General features: G+C 67.8%; 1 protein-coding gene across 1 annotated transcript; it reads right to left on the reverse strand.

Annotated features, from left to right (window-relative positions):
* Positions 1–562: 562 nt before the first annotated feature.
* LOC310892052 (histone-lysine N-methyltransferase 2B-like) lies at positions 563–22169 on the reverse strand (the record flags this gene model as incomplete). Its single annotated transcript, XM_083854235.1, is given in 21 exon segments — positions 563–740; positions 2493–2567; positions 2948–3082; positions 4021–4106; positions 4844–4939; positions 5462–5866; positions 6182–6486; positions 6489–7408; positions 7637–7786; positions 9658–9806; positions 11954–12032; positions 12790–12910; positions 13759–13917; positions 15132–15269; positions 16817–16914; positions 17617–17699; positions 18332–18411; positions 18800–18892; positions 19444–19533; positions 20657–20826; positions 22059–22169. Coding segments are annotated over 21 exon segments (3721 nt in total), but the record flags the coding sequence as incomplete, so codon positions are not given.
* Between the last annotated feature and the right edge of the window lie 345 nt (positions 22170–22514).

The raw sequence follows: 22514 nt of genomic DNA on the forward strand, positions 1-22514 counted from the left end.
CCCTTTCAGCCCCCCAGAGCCCCCGCAGCCCCCTTTGAACCCCCCTACTTGCCCTCCAGCACCCCCGGGTACCCCCCCAGCACCCATGGGTGCCCCGTGGCCACCCCCAACCCCCCTTTGAGCCCCCCTTTGAGCCCCCCCAGGACCCCCCCACCTCCCCTTTGACCCCCTCCCACCCCCCCCACTCCCCCCCACGTCCCCCTTTAACCCCCCCCAGCACCCATGGGTGCCCCTAGACCACCCCAACCCCCCCCCCAGCCTCCTTTAACCCCCCCCCAGAAACCCCCAGCCCCCTTTGAGCCCCCCCAGGACCCCCTCCAGCCCCCCTTAACCCCTCCCCACTCCCCCTTTAGACCCCCCCCAGCCCCCCTTTAACCCCCCTAGCACCCATGGGTGCCCCTAGACCACCCCAACCCCCCCCACAGCCCCCTTTAAGGCCCCCCCCAGCACCCCACACTCTCCCTTAACCCCCCCACTCCCCCTTTAGACCCCCCCCAGCCCCCTTTGACCCCCCCCCCCCCGCAGCACCCAAGGGTGCCCCCCCCCCCGAAGCAGCACCCACCTCACGTAGAGCTCGGCGCGGGCGCAGCCGGAGGGGTTGCGGGGGGGGGCGGGCAGGGGCTGCCCCCGGGGGTGGTAGCGGAAGCGGTACGAGGGGCAGGCGCCCGCCCCCGGCAGCTGCTCCACCAGGAACAGCACGGCGTCGTGGTGCATGCCCAGCAGGCGCAGGCCGCTCATCCCTGGGGGGGGGCAGTTATTTTGGGGGGGGGGGGGGCAAATTTTTTTTGGGGGGGGGGGCGATTTTATTGGGGGGGGTATTCGGGATTTGGGGGGGAAGGGGGCGCTGGTTTCGTGGGGGGATTTGATTTTGGGGTCATTTTAGGGGGTCATTTTATTATGGGGGTCATTTATTATTTGGGGGGGTGATTTTATTCTGGGGGGGTCATTTTATTTTGGGGGGGGTCAATTATTTTTAGGGGGGGCAATTTTATTGGGGGGGTATTTGGGATTTGGGGGGCAATGGGGCGCTGGTTTCGTGGGGGGATTTGATTTTGGGAGGTCATTTTGGGGGGTACATTTTATTTTGGGGGGGGTCATTTATTATTTGGGGGGGTCATTTTATTTTGGGGGGGTCAATTTTATTTTGGGGGGGGTCGATTTTATTTGGGGGGGCAATTTTATTGGGGGGGTATTTGGGATTTGGGGGGGAAGGGGGCGCTGGTTTCGTGGGGGGATTTGATTTTGGGGGGGTGATTTTATTGGGGGGGGCATTTATTTTTTTTGGGGGGGGCCGGGGGGGTCATTTTGGGGGGGTGTTTTTTTGGGGGGGGGCTTTTTTTGGGGGAGGAAAACCAGGAACACGCCATCGGTGGCACGGTGCATGCCCAGCACCCGCTCATCCCTTGGGGGGGGGGAGGTTTATTGGGGGGGGCGTTTTATTTTGGGGGGGGTCTTTTTGATTTGGGGGGGTCATTTTATTTTGAGGGGGGGTCGATTTTATTGGGGGGGGCACTTTGGGGGGGTTGGATTTGGGGGGGGGGGCTTTTTTTGGGGGGAGGAAATCCAGGAACAGCACGGCGTCGTGGTGCATGCCCAGCATCCTGCTCATCCCTGGAGGGGGGGCGTTTTTTTTTGGGGGGGGGGGGGAGAATTATTGGGGGGGGGGGGGCATTTTATTTTGGGGGGGCTATTGAGGGATTTTGGGGGGGGGTTGGGGGATTTGGGGCGGAACCAGGGTGGTTTTATGGGGGGATTTTGAGGGAGGGGGGATTTTGGGGGGCATTTTCTTTGGGGGGGGGGCAATTTTTTTGGGGGGGGGATTTTATTGGGGAGGGGCTTTTTTTGGGGGGGCACGGGGAGGTTTGGGGGGGAAGGGGGGGCTGGTTTTGAAGGGGATTTGATTTTGGGGGGGGGTTTGGGGGGTGATTTGGGGGACAATTTATATTTGGGGGGCATTTATATTTGGGGGGGGCATTTATATTGGGGGGGGCATTTATATTTCGGGGGGGGCATTTATATGTCGGGGGGGGCATTTATATTTGGGGGGGGCATTTATATTTCGGGGGGGGCATTTATATGTCGGGGGGGGCATTTATATTTGGGGGGGGCATTTCGTTTCGGGGGGCGATTTCAGAGGGGGATTTTATTTGGGGGGGGCAAATTTATTGGGGGGGGGATTTTATTTGGCGGGGGGGTTGGGGTACATATGGAGAGGAAGGTGGGGGTGGATTGGGGGGGGGGCAATTGGGGGGGGGTCTGATTTTTTTTGGGGGGGGTGTTAGCCCCCCCCCAGCCCCCATAGCGCCCCCCCGCAGCACCCACGGGTGCCCCCAGCACCCATTACCCCCCCAGCACCCCCCCCCAACCCCCATTACCCCCCCATTACCCCCCCGCCCCCCCGGCACCCACCCCCCCAGCCCCCCCCACCCCCCCCCAGCACCCATTGCCCCCCCCCGCCCCGCCCCCCCCAGCACCCATGGGTGCCCGCTGACCGGCGAAGGAGAGCTGCTTGAGCCGGGCGTGGGCGCGCGCCTCCTGCACCTTCTCGATGACGGCGCGCCAGGCGCCTGGGGGGGGGGGGGGCAGCACCCATGGGTGCCCCGCGTCACCCCCCCCCCCCCGAGAGCCCGATGTCCCCCCCCCCCAGAGCCCCCCATGGCCCCCCCCGTCCCCAACATCCCCCCAATGTCCCCATGGCCCCCCCCCATATCCCCAACGTCCCCCAATGTCCCCAATGCCCCCCCTTGCCCCCCCCAATGTCCCCAACCACCCCGTGCCCCCCCCGTGCCCCCCACCCCCCCCACCCCCCCATGTCCCCCCCCGTCCCCCCCATGTCCCCGAGCCCCCCCCCCATGTCCCCGAGGCCCCCCCATGTCCCCAAGGCCCCCCCCGTGTCCCCGTGTCCCCCCGTCCCCGTGTCCCCCCCCGTCCCTGTGCCCCCCCCCACCGTCGATGGTGTCGGCGCTGACGCTCAGCCCGTCCTCGCTGCTGATCTCGAAGCGCAGGTGGGGGCGCCCGGGGGGGGGGGGCTCGGCCGGCCCGGGGGGGGGCTCGGGGGGGGCCTCGTCCTCCGAGCTGCCACCTGGGGGGGGGGCGGGGGGGCACCCATGGGTGGCCCTGATCCGATCCCGGGCTGGGGGCGCCCAGGGGTGGGCCCTACGCCAAGCTGGGGGCGCCCAGGGGTGGCCCCGATGCCCTCCCGTTGTGTGTGGGGGGGGGCACCCATGGGTGGCCCCTACATAAAGGCAGTGGCACCCATGGGTGGCCCCACACCAGCTGCTAGCACCCATGGGTACCCCCTACATAAAGCCAGAGCCACCCATGGGTGTCTCCTACGTCGAGCTGGTAGCACCCATGGGTGCCCCTACACCAAGATGGTGGCACCCATGGGTGTCCCCTACCTCAAGCTGGTAGCACCCATGGGTGCCCCTACACCGAGATGGTGGCACCCATGGGTGTCCCCTACCTCAAGCTGATAGCACCCATGGGTGCCCCCTCTATAAAGTCAGTGGCACCCATGGGTACCCCTACATCAAGCCCATGGCACCCATGGGTGTCTCCTACCACAAGCTGGTAGCAACCATTGGTGCCCCCTACATAAAGCCAGTGGCACCCATGGGTGCCCCCTACACCAGCTGGTAGCACCCAAGGGTGTCCCCTACCTCAAGCTGGTAGCAACCATGGGTGCCCCCTATATAAAGTCAGTGGTACCCATGGGTACCCCTACATCAAGCCCATGGCACCCATGGGTGTCTCCTACCACAAGCTGGTAGCAACCATTGGTGCCCCCTACATAAAGCCAGTGGCACCCATGGGTGCCCCCTACACCAGCTGGTAGCACCCAAGGGTGTCCCCTACCTCAAGCCAATGGCACCCATGGGTGCCCCCACCTGAAGCTGGTGTCCCAGAGGGGTGTCCCCCACCCCACCCCAGTGGCACCCATGGGTGCCCCCACCTGAAGCTGGTGGCCCACAGGGGTGTCTCCCACCCCACCCCAGTGGCACCCATGGGTGCCCCTACCTGCGCAGGCGGCCCAGGGGGGCTCCAAGGCGCCGTCACTCCGGGGGGGGCTGCAGCCAGGGGAGGGCGACGGGCCCGGAGGGGACCTGAGGGGACAGGGGTCAGGGGGGGCGCGGCACCCTGGGGTGCTGGGTGCCCAACGAGGGGTGCTGGGTGCTCAGGATGGGTACTGGGTGCCCATGGATGGGTGCTGGGTGCCTACAGATGGGTGCTGGGTGCTCAGGATGGGTGTTGGGTGCCTATAGATGGGTGCTGGGTGCTCAGGATGGGTGCTGGGTGCCTGTGGATGGGTGTTGGGTGCCCCTGGATAGGTGATGGGTGCTCAGGATGGGTGCTGGGTGCCCCTGGATGGGTGCTGGGTGCCTATAGATGGGTGCTGGGTGCTCAGGATGGGTGTTGGGTACCCTTGGATGGGTGCTGGGTGCTCAGGATGGGTGCTGGGTGCCCCTGGATGGGTGCTGGGGTGCCCAATGAAGGGTGCTGGGTGCTCAGGATGGGTGCTGGGCACCCAAAGACAGGTGGAGGGTGCTCACGGATGGGTGCTGGACACCCATGGATGGGTGCTGGGTGCTCAGGATGGGTGCTGGGTGCCTGTGGATGGGTGTTGGGTGCCCCTGGATAGGTGCTGGGTGCTCAGGATGGGTGCTGGGTGCCTGTGGATGGGTGCTGGGTGCCTATAGATGGGTGCTGGGTGCTCAGGATGGGTGCTGGGCACCCAAAGACAGGTGGAGGGTGCTCAAGGATGGGTGCTGGACACCCAAGGACAGGTGGAGGGTGCTCAAGATGGGTGCTGGGCACCCATGGATGGGTGCTGGGCGCTCACCCGTAGCTCCCGGTGTCGCTGAGGTCCTCGGGCTCCTCCTTGACGTCCAGCAGGTCCCGGAGCGGTGGCAGTGGTGGTACGGGGACCTGGCCCAGCCTGCGGGTGCAGCGTCACCCATGGGTGCTCCCGGCTCCCGCGGCCACCTCCTCCAATGCCAAGGAGGGCTGGGAGCACCCATGGGCCCAACTGGGATGGTCCCATCCCATCATGGTGGGCACCCATGGGTCCAACTGGATGGTCCCACTATGGTGGGCACCCACTGGCCCAACTGGGAGTACTGGGATGGTCCCAGTACGGTGGGCACCCATGGGCCCAACTGGGAAGGTCCCAGCATGGTGGGCACCCATGGGTCCCACTGGGAGTATTGGGATGGTCTCATCATGGTGGGCACCCATGGGCCCAACTGGGATGGACCCAGCATGGTAGGCACCCATGGGCCCAACTGGAACCAACTGGGTGTACTGGGACGGCCCCATCATGGGGGACACCTATGGGCCCAACTGGGACAGTCCCAGCATGGGGAACCTATGGGCCCTACTGGAGTACTGGGATGGTCCCACCACGGTGGGCACCCTGAGTGCTGGGGGACACCCTTGGGTGCCGTTGGCCGTGACTCACCCGGTGGCCAGCGCGTCCTTGGTGTCCCCTTCTTCATCGTCGGTGGCCTCCAGCTTGGGCCTCTTGGCACCCGGACCCCGCGTCTCCCCGGGGCGCTTGGGTGCCCCCCTTGGGTGCTGGGTGCCCCCCCTTGGGTGTTGGGCGCCCCGGCGGGTCCCCAGGGTGCCCCCCAGGCGGCCTCGCCCAGGGCGGCGCTGTGCCGGGTGGCGCTGAGGCGGGTGACGCGGCCGTGGGTGCTGGCGCAGAAGGTGGCGCCGTGGCGGGCGGCGTCGGCGTGGTGGCGCCCGTGGGTGGCGGTGTGGCCGTGGGTGCCGTTGTGGTGGGCGACGTCTTCGTGGGTGGGGTCTCCAGGGGTGACGCCTTCGTGGGTGACGCCTTCGTGGGTGGGGTCTCTGCGGGTGGCGTCTTCACGGGTGGCGTGGCCGTTGGTGGCATCTCCGAGGAGGCGGTGGCCATCGACGATGCGCCCATGGGTGCCACCCCCGCGGGTGCCGCGTCACCGGTGACCTCCCCGTAGGCGCCACCTCCGTCACCCGCGTCCGCGTCCCCGCCGCGGGGCACCCCGGGGTGGCCGTCCCGTGCCCCCCACCCCCCGGCAGGGCGCCGGGCGGGCTCTTCCGTCACCCACTGGGTGCCACCGCCGCTGTCGCCGTTGACGCCCGCCCCCGCGGGCCGCGTGGCGCTGGCCTTGGCGCCGTCCCTCGCCATGTTCTTCAGGACGAAGTCGACGATGTCCGAGGGCAGGTCCTCGGCGGCGGGCGGTGGCACCGGCGGCGGGGGCGGGGGGGGCGGCACCGGGGGCGCCCCGTCCGCCGTCCCCGCGCCCCCTTGTCCCCGTCGTCCACCCCGTCCAGCTGGTCGATGTGGGGCAGCGGGAGGGGACACGGCGACGGCGGGGGCGGCTCCCGCGTCACCACGGTGCGGGCGAAGCGGTAGTAGCGCCCCCGGGGGCCGCCCCGCGCCCCCTCCTCGTCCTCGCTGCTGTCCCCCGTCACCGGGCCCGGGGGGACGAGGAGCCCGGCGGCCAGGGCCAGCTCGGTGACGTCCAGCTCGTCCAGCGCCAGGTCCGGGCCACCCGGCGGGGACAGCGGCTCCAGAGGGGACGGCGGCGTCGGGGGGGGCGCGGTCCCACGGGTGACGTTGGCCTCATGGGGGACGCTGGTCCCGTGGGTGACGCTGGTCCCGCGGGTGACATTGTCCTCAGGGGTGATGTTGGCCTCAGGGGTGACGTTGGCCTCAGGGGTGACGTTGATCCCATGGGTGACGTTGGCCTTATGGGTGACATTGATCCCATGGGTGACGCTGGCCTCAGGGGTGACCTTGATCCCATGGGTGACGCTTGTCCGAAGACCGTTGGTGGCCCGCTGGGTGACGATGGCCCGTTGGTTGATGGTGGCCCGCTGAGTGACAGCACCCCATTGGTTGACCTTGGCCCGCTGGGTGACAATGGCTTGCTGGGTGACGTTGGCCCGTTGGGTGACATTGGCCCGTTGGGTGACGTCCAGTTGGGTGACGATGGCCCGTTGGGTGACGATGGCCCACGAGGTGACATGGGCCAGTCGGGTGACGCTGGCCCGTTGGGTGACGGTGGCCCGTTGGGTGACATCCAGTCAGGTGACAGTGGCCCGTTGGGTGACGCCGGCCCATTGGGCGACGTCCAGTTGGGTGACGGTGGCCCGTTGGGTGACGTCCCGTTGGGTGATGTCCCGTTGGGTGACGTCCCGTTGGGTGACATCCCGTTGGGCGACGCCGTCCCGTTGGGTGACGCCGCCTTGGTGGCCGACCTCGTCCCCACGGGTGACGGTGGCGGCGGGCGGGTGGCCCCCGGGGGCCACCGGTGGCCGCGGGTGACGCCGGCGGGGGACAGCGCCCGGCGCGCCCGGCGGGGCGGGGGGAACTCGGGGTCCCCCACGGTCAGGATGTGGTGGGGCACCGGGGGGGCGCTGCCTGGAGGGGGGGGGACAGGAGGGGGGGGGACAGGTTACGGGGACGCCGGGGGACGAGGGGGTGTCCCCGTCCCCCCTCTCCGTGACCCCAAATGGCCTCCGCGTCCCCAAAGGGTGCCCCATGCCCCCAAGGGACCCCAAAGCCCCCCCCCTTGACCCCAAAGGGTCCCCAAAGCCCCCCCGTGTGCCCCCCCCGTCCCCAAACGTCCCCAAACGTCCCCAAACTCACCGGGGGAGGGGAGGGGCCGCGAGGAGCTGCCGGGGGGGGGCCGCCGGGTGGGCGAGAAGCCGGGGGCCCGCGGGCGGGCGCTGGGGGGGCCCCGGGGGGCCTCGGGGGGGGTCCCGCCGCCGGGGCTGGGGGGGGCCCCGCTGCTGCCGCCTGGGGGGAGGGGATAACGGGAGGGGGGTCAGGGGGCACCCAAGGGTGTCCTGCCCCGTCCTAACACCCCCCCCCGCCATGGAAAGGGACCCAAGGGTGCCCCCCCCCACCCAAGTCTGTTTTGACCCCCCCCCCCCCAAGCCCTTTGTTTGAGGGTTGGGGGGGGGGGGCATGGGTGGGGGGTGATGGGTGGGGGTCCCATGGGTGGGGGGGGAATGGGTAGGGGGGTGATGGGTGGGGGTCCCATGGGTGAGCGGTGATGGGTGGGGGGGTGATGGGTGGGGGTCCCATGGGTGGGGGGGGTCCCAGGATTTAGGGGAGGGGGTCTCATGGGTTGGGGGGGGTCCCATGGGTGGGGGTCCTACGGGTGGGGGCTCACAGCAGTGTGGAGGGGTCCCATGGGTGGGGTCCTGTGGGGGGGGGTCCCATGGGTGGGGGGTCCCATGGATGGGGGTGTCCCAGGGGTGGGGTCCCATGGCGGGGGTGTGTCCCGTGGGTGGGGGTCTCCTGTGGGTGGGGGGCTCCCACGGGTGGGGGTGTCCCATGGGTAGGGGTCTCATGGGTGGGGGGGTCCCATAGGTTTGGGGGGTTTCCCGTGGGTGGGGGTGTCCCATAGATGGGGTCCCATGGGTGGGGGTCCCGTGGGTGCGGGGGTCTCCCATAGGTAGGGTCCCACGGGGGGGTGGGGGGTGTCCCATGGGTGGGGGGTCCCATGGGTGGGGTCCCATAGATTTGGGGGGTTTCCCGTGGGTGGGGGTGTCCCATGGGTGGGGGGTCCCATGAGTGGGGGTCCCGTGGGTGGGGGTGTCCCATGGGTGGGGGGTCCCATGGGTGGGGGGGGGGGGGTGTCTCATAGGTTTGGGGTGTCCCAAGGGTGGGGGGTCCCATGGGTGGGGTCCCATAGATTTTGGGGGTTTCCCGTGGGTGGGGGTGTCCCATAGATGGGGTCCCATGAGTGGGGAGTCCCATGGGTGGGGGTCCCATAGGTTTGGGGTGTCCAAAGGGTTGGGGGGTCCCATGGGTGGGGGGTCCCATGGGTGGGGTCCCATAGACTTGGGGGGTTTCCCATGGGTGGGGGTCCCATGGGTGGGGTCCCATAGACTTGGGGGGTTTCCCGTGGGTGGGGGTGTCCCATGGGTGGGGTGTCCCATGGGTGGGGGTCCCATGGGTGGGGGTCTCCTATAGGTAGGGTCCCACGGGAGGGTGGCGGGTGTCCCATGGGTGGGGGGTCCCATGGGTGGGGGGGGGGGGTGTCCCATAGGTTTGGGGTGTCCCAAGGGTGAGGGAGTCCCATGGGTGGGGTCCCATGGGTGGGGGTCTCCCAGAGGTAGGGTCCCACGGGGGGGTGGGGGGTGTCCCAAGGGTGGGGGGTCCCATGGGTGGGGTCCCATAGATTTTGGGGGTTTCCCGTGGGTGGGGGTGTCCCATAGATGGGGTCCGATTGGTGGGGGGTCCCATGGGTGGGGGTCCCATAGGTTTGTGGTGTCCCAAGGGTGTAGGGGTCCCATGGGGGGGGTCCCGTGGGTGGGGGTCTCCCATAGGTTTGGGGTGTCCCAAGGGTGGGGGAGTCCCATGGGTGGGGTCCCATAGATTTGGGGGGTTTCCCGTGGGTGGGGGTGTCCCATAGATGGGGTCCCATGGGTGGGGGGTCCCATGGGTGGGGGGGTCCTGTGGGTGGGGGTCCCATAGGTAGGGTCCCACGGGGGGGTGGGGGGTGTCCCATGGGTGGGGGGTCCCATGGGTGGGGGTCCCATAGGTTTGGGGTGTCCCAAGGGTGGGGGTCCCATGGGTGGGGGGTCCCATGGGTGGGGGGTCCCATGGGTGGGGTCCCATAGATTTGGGGGGTTCCCATGGGTGGGGGGTCCCCTCACCGGGGGTCCCGTGGGCGATGGTCCTGTTCTCCTCGGGGCCGCCGGGCGCGGGGCCCCCCCCGGGGGGGCGGGGGTGGTGCTCCAGGATGCGGCAGCGATACCAGCAGCGGCGCCGCGCGTCCCGCGTGCTCCAGTACAGCCGCCAGCACCTGCCGCCCAGTAGGAACCAGTGCGCCCAGTGCACCCGCTGGGACGGCCCCGGGACGAGCCAGGGCCTCCTCTGAGCCCCCCCAGTACGGACCAGTGCCTCCCAGTACGGACTGGGAGCCCTCCAGTATGAACTAGGACCTCATTACTGCCCTCCCAGTATGAACCAGTGCGCCCAGTATGGACTGGGAGGCCCCCGGGAGGCACTAGGTACCCTAATGGGCCCTCCCAGTATGAACCAGTGCGCCCAGTAAGGACTGGGAGGCCCCTAGGAGGCATTACGTACCCTAACGGGCCCTCCCAGTATGAACCAGTGCCTCCCAGTACGGACTAAGGCCTCATTAGTGCCCTCCCAGTATGAACCAGTGCTCCCAGTATGGACTGGGAGCCCCCCAGTATGAACTAGGACCTCATTAGTGCCCTCCCAGTATGAACCAGTGTGCCCAGTATGGACTGGGAGACCCCCGGGAGGCACCAGGACCTCCTCTGAGCCCTCCCAGTATGAACCACTGCCCACCAGTATGGACTGGGAGACCCCTGGAAAGTGCTAAGAACCCTAATGGGCCCCCCCAGTATGAACCAGTGCTCCCAATACTGACTGTAAGGCTCCCAGTATGCGCTAGGACCTCATTAGAGACCTCCCAGTATGAACCAGTGCTCCCAGTATGGACTGGGAGGCCCCCGGGAGGCGCTAGGTACCCTAACAGGCCCTCCCAGTATGAACCAGTGCGCCCGGTACCGGCTGCGAGGGCCCCAGGAGGAGCCAGGACCTCCTCTGAGCCCTCCCAGTACGAACCAGTGCCTCCCAGTATGGACTAAGGCCTCATTAGTGCCCTCCCAGTATGAACCAGTGCTCCCAGTATGGACTGGGAGGCCCCTGGGAGGAGCTAGGTACCCTAATGGGCCCTCCCAGTATGAACCAGTGCGCCCAGTACCCACTGGGAGGCCCCCAGGAAGCATTACGTACCCTAATGGGCCCTCCCAGTATGAACCAGTGCGCCCAGTACCCACTGGGAGGCCCCCAGGAAGCATTACGTACCCTAATGGGCCCTCCCAGTATGAACCAGTGCTCCCAGTACCCACTGGGAGGCCCCCAGGAGGCATTACGTACCCTAATGGGCCCTCCCAGTATGAACCAGTGCTCCCAGTACCCACTGGGAGGCCCTCAAGAGGTGCTAGGAACCCTACTGGGCCCTCCCAGTATGAACCAGTGTGCCCAGTTCCAACTGGGAGACCCCTGGGAGGCACCAGGACCTCCTCTGAGCCCTCCCAGTATGCACCAGTGCCCACCAGTATGGACTAGGAGATCCCTGGGAGGTGCTAAGAACCCTAATGGGCCTTCCCAGTATGAACCAGTGCTCCCAGTACTGACTGTAAGGCCCCCAGTATGCGCTAGGACCTCATTAGAGCCCTTCCAGTATGAACCAGTGCTCCCAGTATGGACTGGGAGCACCTCAGTATGAACTAGGAACCTTACCAGGCTCTCCCAGTATGAAACAGTGCTCCCAGTATGGACTGGGAGCCCCCCAGTATACACCAGGACCTACTCTGAGCCCTCCCAGTATGAACCAGTGTGCCCAGTACCAACTGGGAGGCCCCCTGGAGGAGCCAGGACCTCCTCTGAGCCCCCCCAGTATGGACCAGTGCCTCCCAGTATGCTCCAGGGCCCTTCCAGTATGTGCTAGGAACCTTACCAGGCCCTCCCAGTATGAACCAGTGCACCCAGTACCAACTGGGAGCCTCGCAGGAGGAGCCAGGACCTCCTCTGAGCCCTCCCAGTATGAACTACGACCCCCCAGTATGAACTAGGAACCCCCCCCAGGACCCTCCCAGTACACCCCAGTGCCGCCCAGTATCCCCCACTGCAACCACCGGTAAAGCTGCCAGCACCTATGGGTGTCCCAGTACAGAACAGTAACCCCCAGTATGGACCAATGCCTCCCAGTCCCCTCCCAGTGCCCTCCCAGTACCCCCCAGTGCCCTCCCAGTACCCCCCAGCCCCCTCCCAGTCCCCTCCCAGCCCCTCCCAGTACCCCCCAGTCCCTCCCAGTACCCCCCAGCCCCCTCCCAGTCCCCTCGCAGTGCCCCCCAGCCCCCCCCGCCCCCTCCCAGTCCCTCCCAGTCCCTCCCAGTCCGTCCCAGTGCTCACTGGTAGCCCACTGGGAAGAGGCGCCCGTCGCACTCCGACAGCTCCGTCAGCGCCCCCAGGCTGTCGATGCGGATGGAGCCTGCGCCCCCCCCCCGATCAGCACCCGCAGCACCCATGGGTGCTGCCGGCGCCGCCCCCACCCCAAAACACCCCGTGGGGACCCCCAGCACCCCAAAACCCCCATAGGGACCCCAAAAGCACCCATGGGTGCCCCCCAGCACCCCAAAACCCCCATAGGGACACCCGGAGCACCCCCAAAACCCCACGGAGACCCCAAAACTTCTACGAGGACCCCAAAAGCACCCCAAAACACCCTATGGAGGACCCCAAAAGCACCCATGGGTGCCTCCCAACACCCAGACACCTCCATAGAGCCCCCCAAAGCACCCCACGGGCACCCCTAAACCCCCCCATCCACCCTATAACACCCCTTTGGCTGCCCCCTTCCCCTCGGGACACCCCATGCAGCACCCATGGGTGCCCCCCCAGCACCCATGGGTGCCCCCCAGCACCCAGACACCCCCACAGGGACCCCCAAACCACCCCACGGGCACCCCTAAACCCCCCCATCCACCCCATAACCCACCTTTGGCTGCCCCCTTCCCCTCAGGACACCCCATGCAGCACCCACGGGTGCCCCCCTTCCCCCCCAGCACCCATGGGTGCCCCCCAGCACCCAGAAACCCCAAAAAGCCCCCCAAAGCACCCCACGGGCGCCCCTAAACCCCCCCATCCGCCCCCATAACCCCCTTTGACTTCCCCCCCTGCCCCCCAGGACACCCCCCGCAGCACCCATGGGTGCCCCCCCCCTCCCCCCAGCACCCATGGGTGCTCACCGATCATCATGTTGACGGCCTCGGGCTCCAGCCCCCCCAGGAACTTGCGCTTGAAGCTGATCCCCGCAAAGTCGACGTAGACGCGCCGCAGCACCGCGAAGTCCCCGCCCTGCACCAGCTCCTGCGCCCACAGCACCCATGGGTGCTCCGTGGGTACCCCGACGCACCCCGAACCCTCCCCGCACCCTGAAAACCCTATAAAGTGACCCCATTACACCCCAAACCCCACCCCAGCACCACAAAACCCGCCTCCCAGCACCCTGACACCCTCCTGAGCACCTCCAGCACCCTGACCCCCATCAGCACCCATGGGTGCTCATCACCCTCCTCTACCCTAACCCCTCCCTGCACCCTGAACCCCCACATAGAGCCCCAATTACATCCCATACCCCCCCCAGCACCCCAAAACCCATCTCCCAGCACCCTGACACCCTCCTGAGCACCTCCAGCACCCTGACCCCCCATCAGCACCCATGGGTGCTCATCACCCTCCTCCACCCCAACCCTCCCATCACCCTGAACCCCCACACAGAGCCCCAATTACACCCCAAACCCCACCCCAGCACCCCAAAACCCGCCTGCCAGCACCCTGACCCCCTTCTGAGCACCCCCAGCACCCTGACCCCCATCAGCACCCATGGGTGCCCATCACCCAACCACCCCCTATTGCACCCCAGCCCCTCCCTGCACCTTTAACCCCCTACAAAGCCCCCATTACACCCCAAACCCCACCCCAGCACCCCAAAACCCGCCTCCCAGCACCCTGACACCCTCCTGAGCCACCCCAGCACCCTGACCCCCTATCAGCACCCATGGGTGCTCATCACCCTACTCCACCCCAACCTCTCGCTGCACCCTGCGCCCCCACACAGAGCCCCAATTACACCCCAGGGCCCCCCTCGGCACCCCAAAAGCCACCTCCAGACCCCCTTCACGCCCCCCCACCCCCCAGCACCCATGGGTGCTGACCGTGCCGTCGAGCAGCGCCGTGTGCCGCTGGCAGAAGACCTTCTTGTCGCGCTGGAAGGCGGCGCGGCGCTGGCGGGCGCACATGAAGTGGTAGTTGGCCAGGCAGGCGGCCAGGCAGCACCCGACGGTGGCCCCGGGGCGCCGGCAGTGCTCGCAGCGCTGGGGGCACCCGTCAGCACCGCGGCGGCACCCGTGGGTGCTCCCCCGCTGGTCCTTGGGGGACGGGGATTGCCGCCCAGGGGTGCGCCGGGGTTTGGGGGGAAGGGAGGGGAGATGGGGGGGGGGGGGGGAAGGGGTGCACGTGGGGGTGGGGGGCACCCATAGGGGGTGAGGGGCACCCATAGGTGGTGAGGGGCACCCATGGGTGCTGGTGGGGGGGTGACTGAAGGTAGAGCTGAAAGGGTGCCCCTAAATGGTGCTGGGTGGCCCGAAAGGGTGCTGGGTGCCCCAAAATGGTGCCGGTTGCCCCCAAAACGGTGCACAGGGCAATGGGGTTGCGTATGGGTGAGGGGTGCGCCCATGGGCGGGTGAGGGGCACCCACGGGTGCTGTGGGGTGGTGGCCCAATGGGGGCGCCCAAAACTGAACCCCCAAATGGTGCTGGGTGCCCCCAAATGGTGCTGGGTGCCCCCACATGGTGCACAGGGCAAGGGGGTTGCGTATGGGTGAGGGGCGCCCATGGGTGGCTGAGGGGCACCCATGGGTGCCTCTGTGCCCTGAATCTGCATGCAGGTACCAGCAGCTACTTGTGCAGCTCAGCACCCATAGGTGGCACCCAGTGGTAGCCCCCAGCACCCACAAGTGGTCTCAGCACCCAAAATAGACCCCAGCGCCCATAGGTGACACCCAGAGATAGACCTCAGCACCCATAGGTGCCCCCAGCACCCGTAGATAGCTCTCAGCATCCCCAGGTGTCCCCAGCACCCCTAGGTGCCACCCAGCACCCATAACAGCCCCCAGCACCCATAGGTACCCCCAGCACCCATAACAGCCCCTAGCACCCATAGATGCCCCCCACCACCCCCAGCACCCATAATAGCCCCCAGCACCCATAGGTGCCCCCCACCACCCCAGCACCCATAATAGCCCCCAGCACCCATAGGTGCCCCCCACCACCCATAGGTGCCCCCCACCACCCCCAGCACCCATAGGTGCCCCCCAACATCCATAGGTGCCCCCACCACCCCCAGCATCCATAGGTGCCCCCCAACACCTGCAGGTGCCCCCAGCACCCCTAACAGCCCCCACCACCCCCAGCTCCCCCCCCACCCCCACACCTCCCCATCACCCCCTCCCTCCACTCCCCCCTCCCCCAGCTCCCCCCCCATTCCCTCCCCCCCCCCTCCCCCCCCCCCAGCACCCATGGGTGCTGACCATCTGGCGGCCGCGGGCGACGGCGGCGTGGACGTTGCGCAGGGAGCCGTCGCTCTCCTCGAACACCTCGGCCGACCACACGGCGCAGTTGACGTGGGTCCACTCGTTCTGCCCGATGTACAGCAGGCGCCCGGCCTCCTGCGGCACCCATGGGTGGGGGTCAGGGTGGGGGGGGTGCCCCCGCCCACCCGCACCTGCACCCGGTCCGGGGGTGGTCGCCCGAGTGGGGGTAGCGGGGGGATTGCAGGGGGGGGGGGGAGGGAACGGGGGGCACCCAAGGGACCCAAGTGGCACCCAAGGGACCCAAGTGGCACCCAAGGGACCAAGGAGCACCCATGGGACCCAAGGGGCACCCATGGGACCCAGGAATGAAGGTGGCACCCAAAGGGACTCTAGTGGCACCCAAGGGACCCAGGTGGCACCCAAAGGGACCCAGGTGGCACCCGAGTACCCAAGGGGCACCCATGGGACCCAAGCAGCACCCGAGGGACCCAAGAAAGGAAGTGACACCCGAAGGGACCCAAGGGACACCCAAGAACCCAGGTGGCACCCAAAGGACCCAGGAATGAAGGTGGCACCCAAGGGACCCAAATGGCACCCAAGGATCCCAGTGGCACCCAAGGGACCCAAGTGGCACCCAAGGGACCCCAGGCATAAAGGTGTCACCCAATGGGACACAAATGGCACCCAAAAACTCAAGGGGCACCCAAGGGACCCAAGAAGGGAAGTGACACCCAAATGGCACCCAAGGTGAAGGTGCCACCCAATGGGACACAAATGGCACCCAAAAACTCAAGAGGCACCCAAGGGACCCAAGTGGCACCCAAGGGACCCAAGAAAGGAAGTGACACCCAAATGGCACCGAAGGGAACCCAAGCGGCACCCAAGGGACCCCAGGCACGAAGGTGGCACCCAATGGGACCTAAGTGGCATCCAAGGGACCCAAGTGGCACCCACGGGACCCAAGGGGCACTCAAGGGACCCAGGTGGCACCCAAGGGACCCGGCCATGAAGGTGACAACCAATGGGACCCAAGGGACACCCAAGAACCCAATGGGCACCCAAGGGACCCCAACGGCTCCCAAGGGCCCGAGACCTGAAGGTGACACCCAATGGGACCCAAGGGACACCGAAGGACCCAAGGAGCACCCAAAGGTCCCAGACCCAAAGCTGACCCCTGAGGGCACCCAGGCGACACTCAGGTGGCACCCAAAGGACCCAGGAATGAAGGTGGCACCCAAGGGAACCCAAACGGCACCCAAAGGACCCAAATGGCACCCAAGGGACCCAAGGGGCACCCAAGGGACCCCAGACAAGAAAGTGACACCCAAGGGGACCCAAGTGACACTCGAGGACCCAAGGGGCACCCAAGGGACCCCAGTGGCACCCAAGGGCCCCCAGGTGACACCCAAAGACTCAAGGGGCACCCAAGGGACCCCAGCAGCACCCAAGGGCACCCAGGTGACACCCAAAGACCCAAGGGGCACCCAAGGGACCCCAGCGACACCCAAGGGCCCCAGACACGAAGGTGACACCCAAGGGCACCCAGGCGACACCCAAGCACCCCGGCGGCACCCAAGGGCCCCAGACCCGAAGCCGCCCCCCGAGGGCCCCCAGGTGACCCCCGCGCCCCCCCCCACCCCCGCCCCGCAGCACCCAAGGGTGGCCCCGCCGGGCGCCCTCACCTCGGAGGGGGCGTCCCCGCACTGCAGGCACAGGGCGCACTGCCGCTTGTCCTCCGCGCCCCCCCCCGCCTCCTTCGGCACCGCCGCCTCCGCCCCCCCTGGGTGGGGGGGGGACAGGGAGCGCTGAGGGGGGGGGCACCCCGAGACCGACCCCCCCCCCCAAAAAATCCAACCCCCCCCCAAAAAAAAGGGGGGAAAAAAACTCAAAATTGGGTGCCCCCCGCCCTAAAAGGGGTCCCCCATTAAAAAGGGACCCCCCCCAAGCCATAAAGGGACCCCCCCAAAATAAAAAAGGGCCCCCCCATTAAAAAGGGGCCCCCCCAAATAAAATTAGACCCCCCCCATTTAAAAGGGACCCCCCCAAAGATAAAAAAGGGACCCCCCCAAAGCCATAAAGGGACCCCCCCCAAAGTAAAAGAGGGACCATCCCCAAAAAGAGACCCCCCCATTTAAAAGAGACCCCCCCCCAAAATAAAAAAGGGCCCCCCCATTAAAAAGGGGCCCCCCCAAATAAAATTAGGCCCCCCCCATTTAAAAGGGACCCCCCAAAAAATAAAAAAGGGACCCCCCCAAAATAAAAAAGGGACCCCCCCAAAATAAAAAAGGGACCCCCCCAAAATAAAAAAGGGACCCCCCCAAAATAAAAAAGGGACCCCCGCCCCCATTTAACGGGACCCACCCCCCATTTAATGGGGACCCCCCCCCCATTTAACGGGACCCCCCCCCATTTAACGGCCCCCCCCCCCTGTTTAACAGGCCCCCCCCCCATTAAAATAATGCCCCCCCCCCCCCAATCTCACCGGGGGGGCCGGGGGGGTCCTGGCGCCACTGCGCGTACGTGTGGTCGGCCGAGGGGGGCAGCACCGCGTGGGGCAGGAGCCCGCTGGGGGGGGGCAAATATGGGGGGGGGGGGGCAAGTTGGTGACCCCCCCCCAAACTTACACCCCCCCCCCCGCTCCAGCCCCCAGCCCCAAATAGCCCTCCCCGGATCCTAAATGCCCCCCCCCGATCCCCTAAACGTCCCCCCCAGGACCCCAAATGCCCCCCCCAGACCCCCCCCCAAATACCCCCCCCGACCCCAAATACCCCTGCCCCCCCCCCCAATACCCTCCAGGACCCCCCCAGATGTCCCCCCCAACCCCAAATACCCCCCCCCAGGACACCCCAAATGCCCCCCTGACCCCAAATACCCCCCCCAACCCCCTCCCCCAATTGCCCCCCAGGACCCCAAATCCCCCCCAGGACCCCCCCAATTCCCCCCCCAAGACCCCAAATACCCCCCAGGACCCCCCCCAAATACCCCCCCGACCCTAAATACCCCCCCGGACCCCAAATACTCCCCCAGACCCCCCCCAAATACCCCCCCGCACCCCAAATACCCCCCAGGGCCCCCCCAGATTTCCCCCAGGACCCCAAATACCCCCCCAAGACCCCAAATACCCCCCCAAGACCCCAAATGCCCCCCCCGGACCCCAAATGCCCCCCACGGACCCCAAATCCCCCCCCCCCACTGACTTTGGGACCCCCCCGGCCCCGGGGGGCCGCCAGCGCTTGGGGTCGCGGACGTCGAACCAGGGGAAGGCGTCGAGCATCAGCTGGGGGGGGGGGGGCACCCATGGGTGCTGCTGTCACCCCCCCCATGGGTGCCCCCACCCCATCCCCATGAGACCCCTCCCCACCTCCCTGTGGGTTACCCCCCCCCTTAAATAGCGGGTGCCCAGCCCAAATGGGTGCCCCCCCCAAAATGGGTGCCCCCCCCACCCATGGGTGCCCCCCCAAAATTGGGTGGCCCCCCCTAAAATTGGGTGCCCACCCCAAAAAATGGGTCGTCCCCCCCCAAAATGGGTCCCCCCCCCAATTGGGTGCCCCCCCCATGCACCCCTACCCCCCTTACGCCCCTCCCGCCCCCCATGGGTACCCCCCACCCACCCAAAGGTGCCCCCCCACCCAAGGGTGCCCCCCTCCCCCGCCCCCCCCCCTTACCTGGATGAAGAGCTCCCGGGCACCGTCGGCCGCGGGGCCCCCCCCGGCCCCCCCCCGCAGCAGCACCCCCACCACGTCCTCGCTGAAGCCCTGCTGCAAGGGCACCCATGGGACCCCCGCCCCAGCACCCATGGGTGCCCCCCCCCCCCCAGGGCACCCATAACCCCCCCCCGGCACCCATAACCCCCCAAAATGCCCCCCCCGGACCCCTAAATCCCCCCCCAAGACCCCCAAAATTTGAGGGGGGGGGAGGGATTTGGGGACCCCCACCCCCACGTTGGAACCCGAAGCCCACCCATGGGTGCCCCCCAGCACCCTTGGGACCCCCCACCCATGTGGGACCCCCCCATGTGGGACCCCCCCCTTATGGGAACCCCCCAAAATGCCCTCCCCCCCATAGTGCCCCCCTAATATGCCCCCCCCAATATAGCCCGCCCCCCACCCATGGGACCGCCAACCGCCCCCCAGCACCCATGGGTGTCCCCCCACCCATGGGTGGCCCCCCCCAACACCCCCCCCCCAATAACCCCCCCATGGCTGCCCCCAATCCCCTTCCCCCCTCCCCACACCCCCCCAGGTGCCCCCCCACCGGGTGCCCCCCACCCATAGGTGCCCCCCCCCACCCATGGGTGCCCCCCCCTCACCACGGAGCTGTAGTGCCCCCCCTCCAGCAGGGCCTTGACGGCGCCGAGGTCGCAGGGGCCCGGGTGCAGCTTGGCCCCCCCGGGGGGGCACTGGGGGGGGGGGCAGGGGTCAGCACCCCAAAAGGGCCCCCCCGGGCCCCCCCCGATTGGGTCCCACCCTGAGACCCCCGAAGAGCCCCCAAATGCCCCCCCCAGACCCCAAACACCCCCCCCGAGAGCCCCCCAAGGCCCCCGAATCCCCATAAATCCCCCCAAAATCCCACACCCCATTAACCCCCCATAACCCCCATTACCCCCCCTAACCCCATAACCCCCCCACCCCCCCAACCCCATAACCCCCCCAATCCCCCGAAACCTCCCAACCCCCCCAAATCCCCCCCCAACCCCATAACCCCCCCACTGCCCCAAATCCCCCATAAGCCCCCCAAAGCCCCCGAACCCCCATAACCCCCCCAACCCCTCCAACACCCCCCATAACCCCCCCATAACCCCCCCACTGCCCCAAACCCCCCCAAACCCCCTAAACCCCCCCAAACCCCAAATCCCCAACCCCATAATGCCCCCCAAACCACATTAACGCCCCCCGACCCCATTGCCCCCCCAACCCCCCATTGCCCCCCCATAACCCCCCCGACCCCATAACCCCCCCCAACCCCATAACCCCCCCAACCCCCAAACCTCCCCAAACCCCATAACCCCCCCAACCCCCCATTGCCCCCCCATAACCCCCCCCAACCCCATAACCCCCCCAACCCCCAAAGCCCCCCAAACCCCATAACCCCCCCAACCCCCCCCATAACCCCCATTACCCCCCCCACCCAAATACCCCCCCCAGCCCCCCAAACCCCATAACCCCCCCGACCCCATAAATCCCCCATAACCCTCCAAACCCCATAACCCCCCCAACCGCCCCCCAACCCCATTAACCCCCCCGACCCCATAAGCCCCCCATAGGCCCCCCAAACCCCATAACCCCCCAACCCCATAACCCCCCCAACCCCCCCCCGACCCCAAACCCCCCCCAACCCCATAACCCCCCCCACCCCCAACCCCATACCCCCCCCATAACCCCCCCACCCCATATCCCCCCCTAACCCCCCCCGACCCCATAACCCCCCCCTAAACCCCCCGACCCCAAACCCCCCCCGACCCCATAACCCCCCCATAACCCCCCCCTAACCCCCCCGACCCCCCCCCCGTTACCTGGGCGCACCGCAGCAGCCCGGGCGCGGGGGGGGCCGCGGAGCAGCGCCCCCAGCACGGCGCCCAGGGCCCCGCGCAGCGCCCGCAGCAGCGCCGCCCGCCAGGCGCCCCCCCCGGGGCACCCCCCGCACGTGTAGCCCTCGCCCGGCGCCGCCCGCGCCAGCAGCTCCCAGCCCTCCTCTGCGGGGGGGGGGGGGACGGGGGGGTTAGGGGAGGGGTGGGGGGGCACCCTTGGGTGCTCCGGGAGCGCCCCGGGGTGCACCCGCTGGGGGGGGACACGCGCACGGCACGGGGGGGGGCGGGAAGGGGTCGCCAGGGCACCCCGCGCCCAGGCAGGGGTGTCCCCGGGGTGCCCCACGCCCACCCATGGGTGCCCCCTAGGGTGCCCTGCACCCACCCATGGGTGCCCCGTTGAACCCCAGGGTGGCCCACGCCCACCTATGGGTGCCCCACGCCCACCTATGGGTACCCATTGAACCCCAGGGTGCCCAACACCCACCTAGAGGTGCCCCCAAGGAGCCCCATCACCACCCATGCGTGCCCCAATGAGCCCAGGGTGCCCCACACCCACCTATGGGTGCCCCCAGGGTGCCCCACGCCCACCCATGGGTGCCCCACACCCACCTATGGGTGCCCAATAAAAACCCAGGGTACCCCACACCCACCCATGGGTGCCCCCAAGGAGCCCCATGCCCACCCATGGGTGCCCCACTGAACCCCAGGGTGCCCCATCCCCACCCATGGGCGCCCCCAGGGTGCCCCACGCCCACCCATGGGTGCCCCATGCCCACCTATGGGTACCCATTGAACCCCAGGGTGCCCAACACCCACCTAGGGGTGCCCCCAAGGAGCCCCATCCCCACCCATGGGTGCCCCCAAGGAGCCCCATCACCACCTATGGGTGCCCCATTGAACCCCAGGGTGCCCCACACCCACCCATGGGTGCCCCCAAAGTGTCCCATCCCCACCCAGGGGTGCCCCATAGAACCGCAGGGTGCCCTACGCCCACCCATGGGTGCCCCCAGGCTGCCCCACGCCCATCTATGGGTGCCCAATAAAAGCTCAAGGTGCCCACATCCACCCATGGGTGCCCCCAAGGTGCCCCAAGCCCACCCATGGGTGCCCCATTGAACCCCAGAGTGTCCCACACCCACCTATGGGTGCCCCCAGGGTGCCCCGTGCCCACCTATGGGTGCCCCCAAGGAGCCCCATCACCACCTATGGGTCCCCCATTGAACCGCAGGGTGCCCCAAACCCACCCATGGGTGCCCCCAGGGTGCCCCGTGCCCACCTATGGGTGCCCCATAGAACCGCAGGGTGCCCCAAACCCACCCAGGGGTGCCCAATAAAAGCCCAGGGTGCCCCATGCCCACCCCCGGGTGCCCCCCGCCCACCCATGGGTGCCCACTCACCGGCCAGGCGCTCGCAGCCGGCGTGGACGCGGCGCTGGCAGCACTGGCAGCGCAGGAGGCGCTCGGCGCCCCCCTCCTCGTAGCAGCGGGCGCACAGCGGGCAGAAGCTGCCTGCGGGGGGGGGGGCACCCAAGGGTGCTCAGCAGGGGGGGAGGGGGCGCGCTCACATCCCTCCCCCCCCCACCCCACCGGGCCCAAAACCTGCGGACGTCAGCACCCGGTGACGCCCCCAGAGCCCATTAAGTGCCCCAGCACCCATAGGCCCCCCCCAGCACCCACAGACCCCCCCCAGCACCCATAGCCCCTCCCCAGCACCCATAGCCCCCCCTCAGCACCCACAGACCCCCCCAGCACCCATAGCCGCCCCCAGCACCCATAGGCCCCCCACAGCACCCACAGACCCCCTCCAGCACCCAATCCCTCCCCAGCACCCATAGCCCCCCCCAGCACCCATAG

This window comes from Anser anser (assembly GCF_964211835.1).
Source record: "Anser anser genome assembly, contig: HAP1_SCAFFOLD_665, whole genome shotgun sequence".
In the NCBI taxonomy this organism is placed as follows: Eukaryota; Metazoa; Chordata; class Aves; order Anseriformes; family Anatidae; genus Anser; species Anser anser.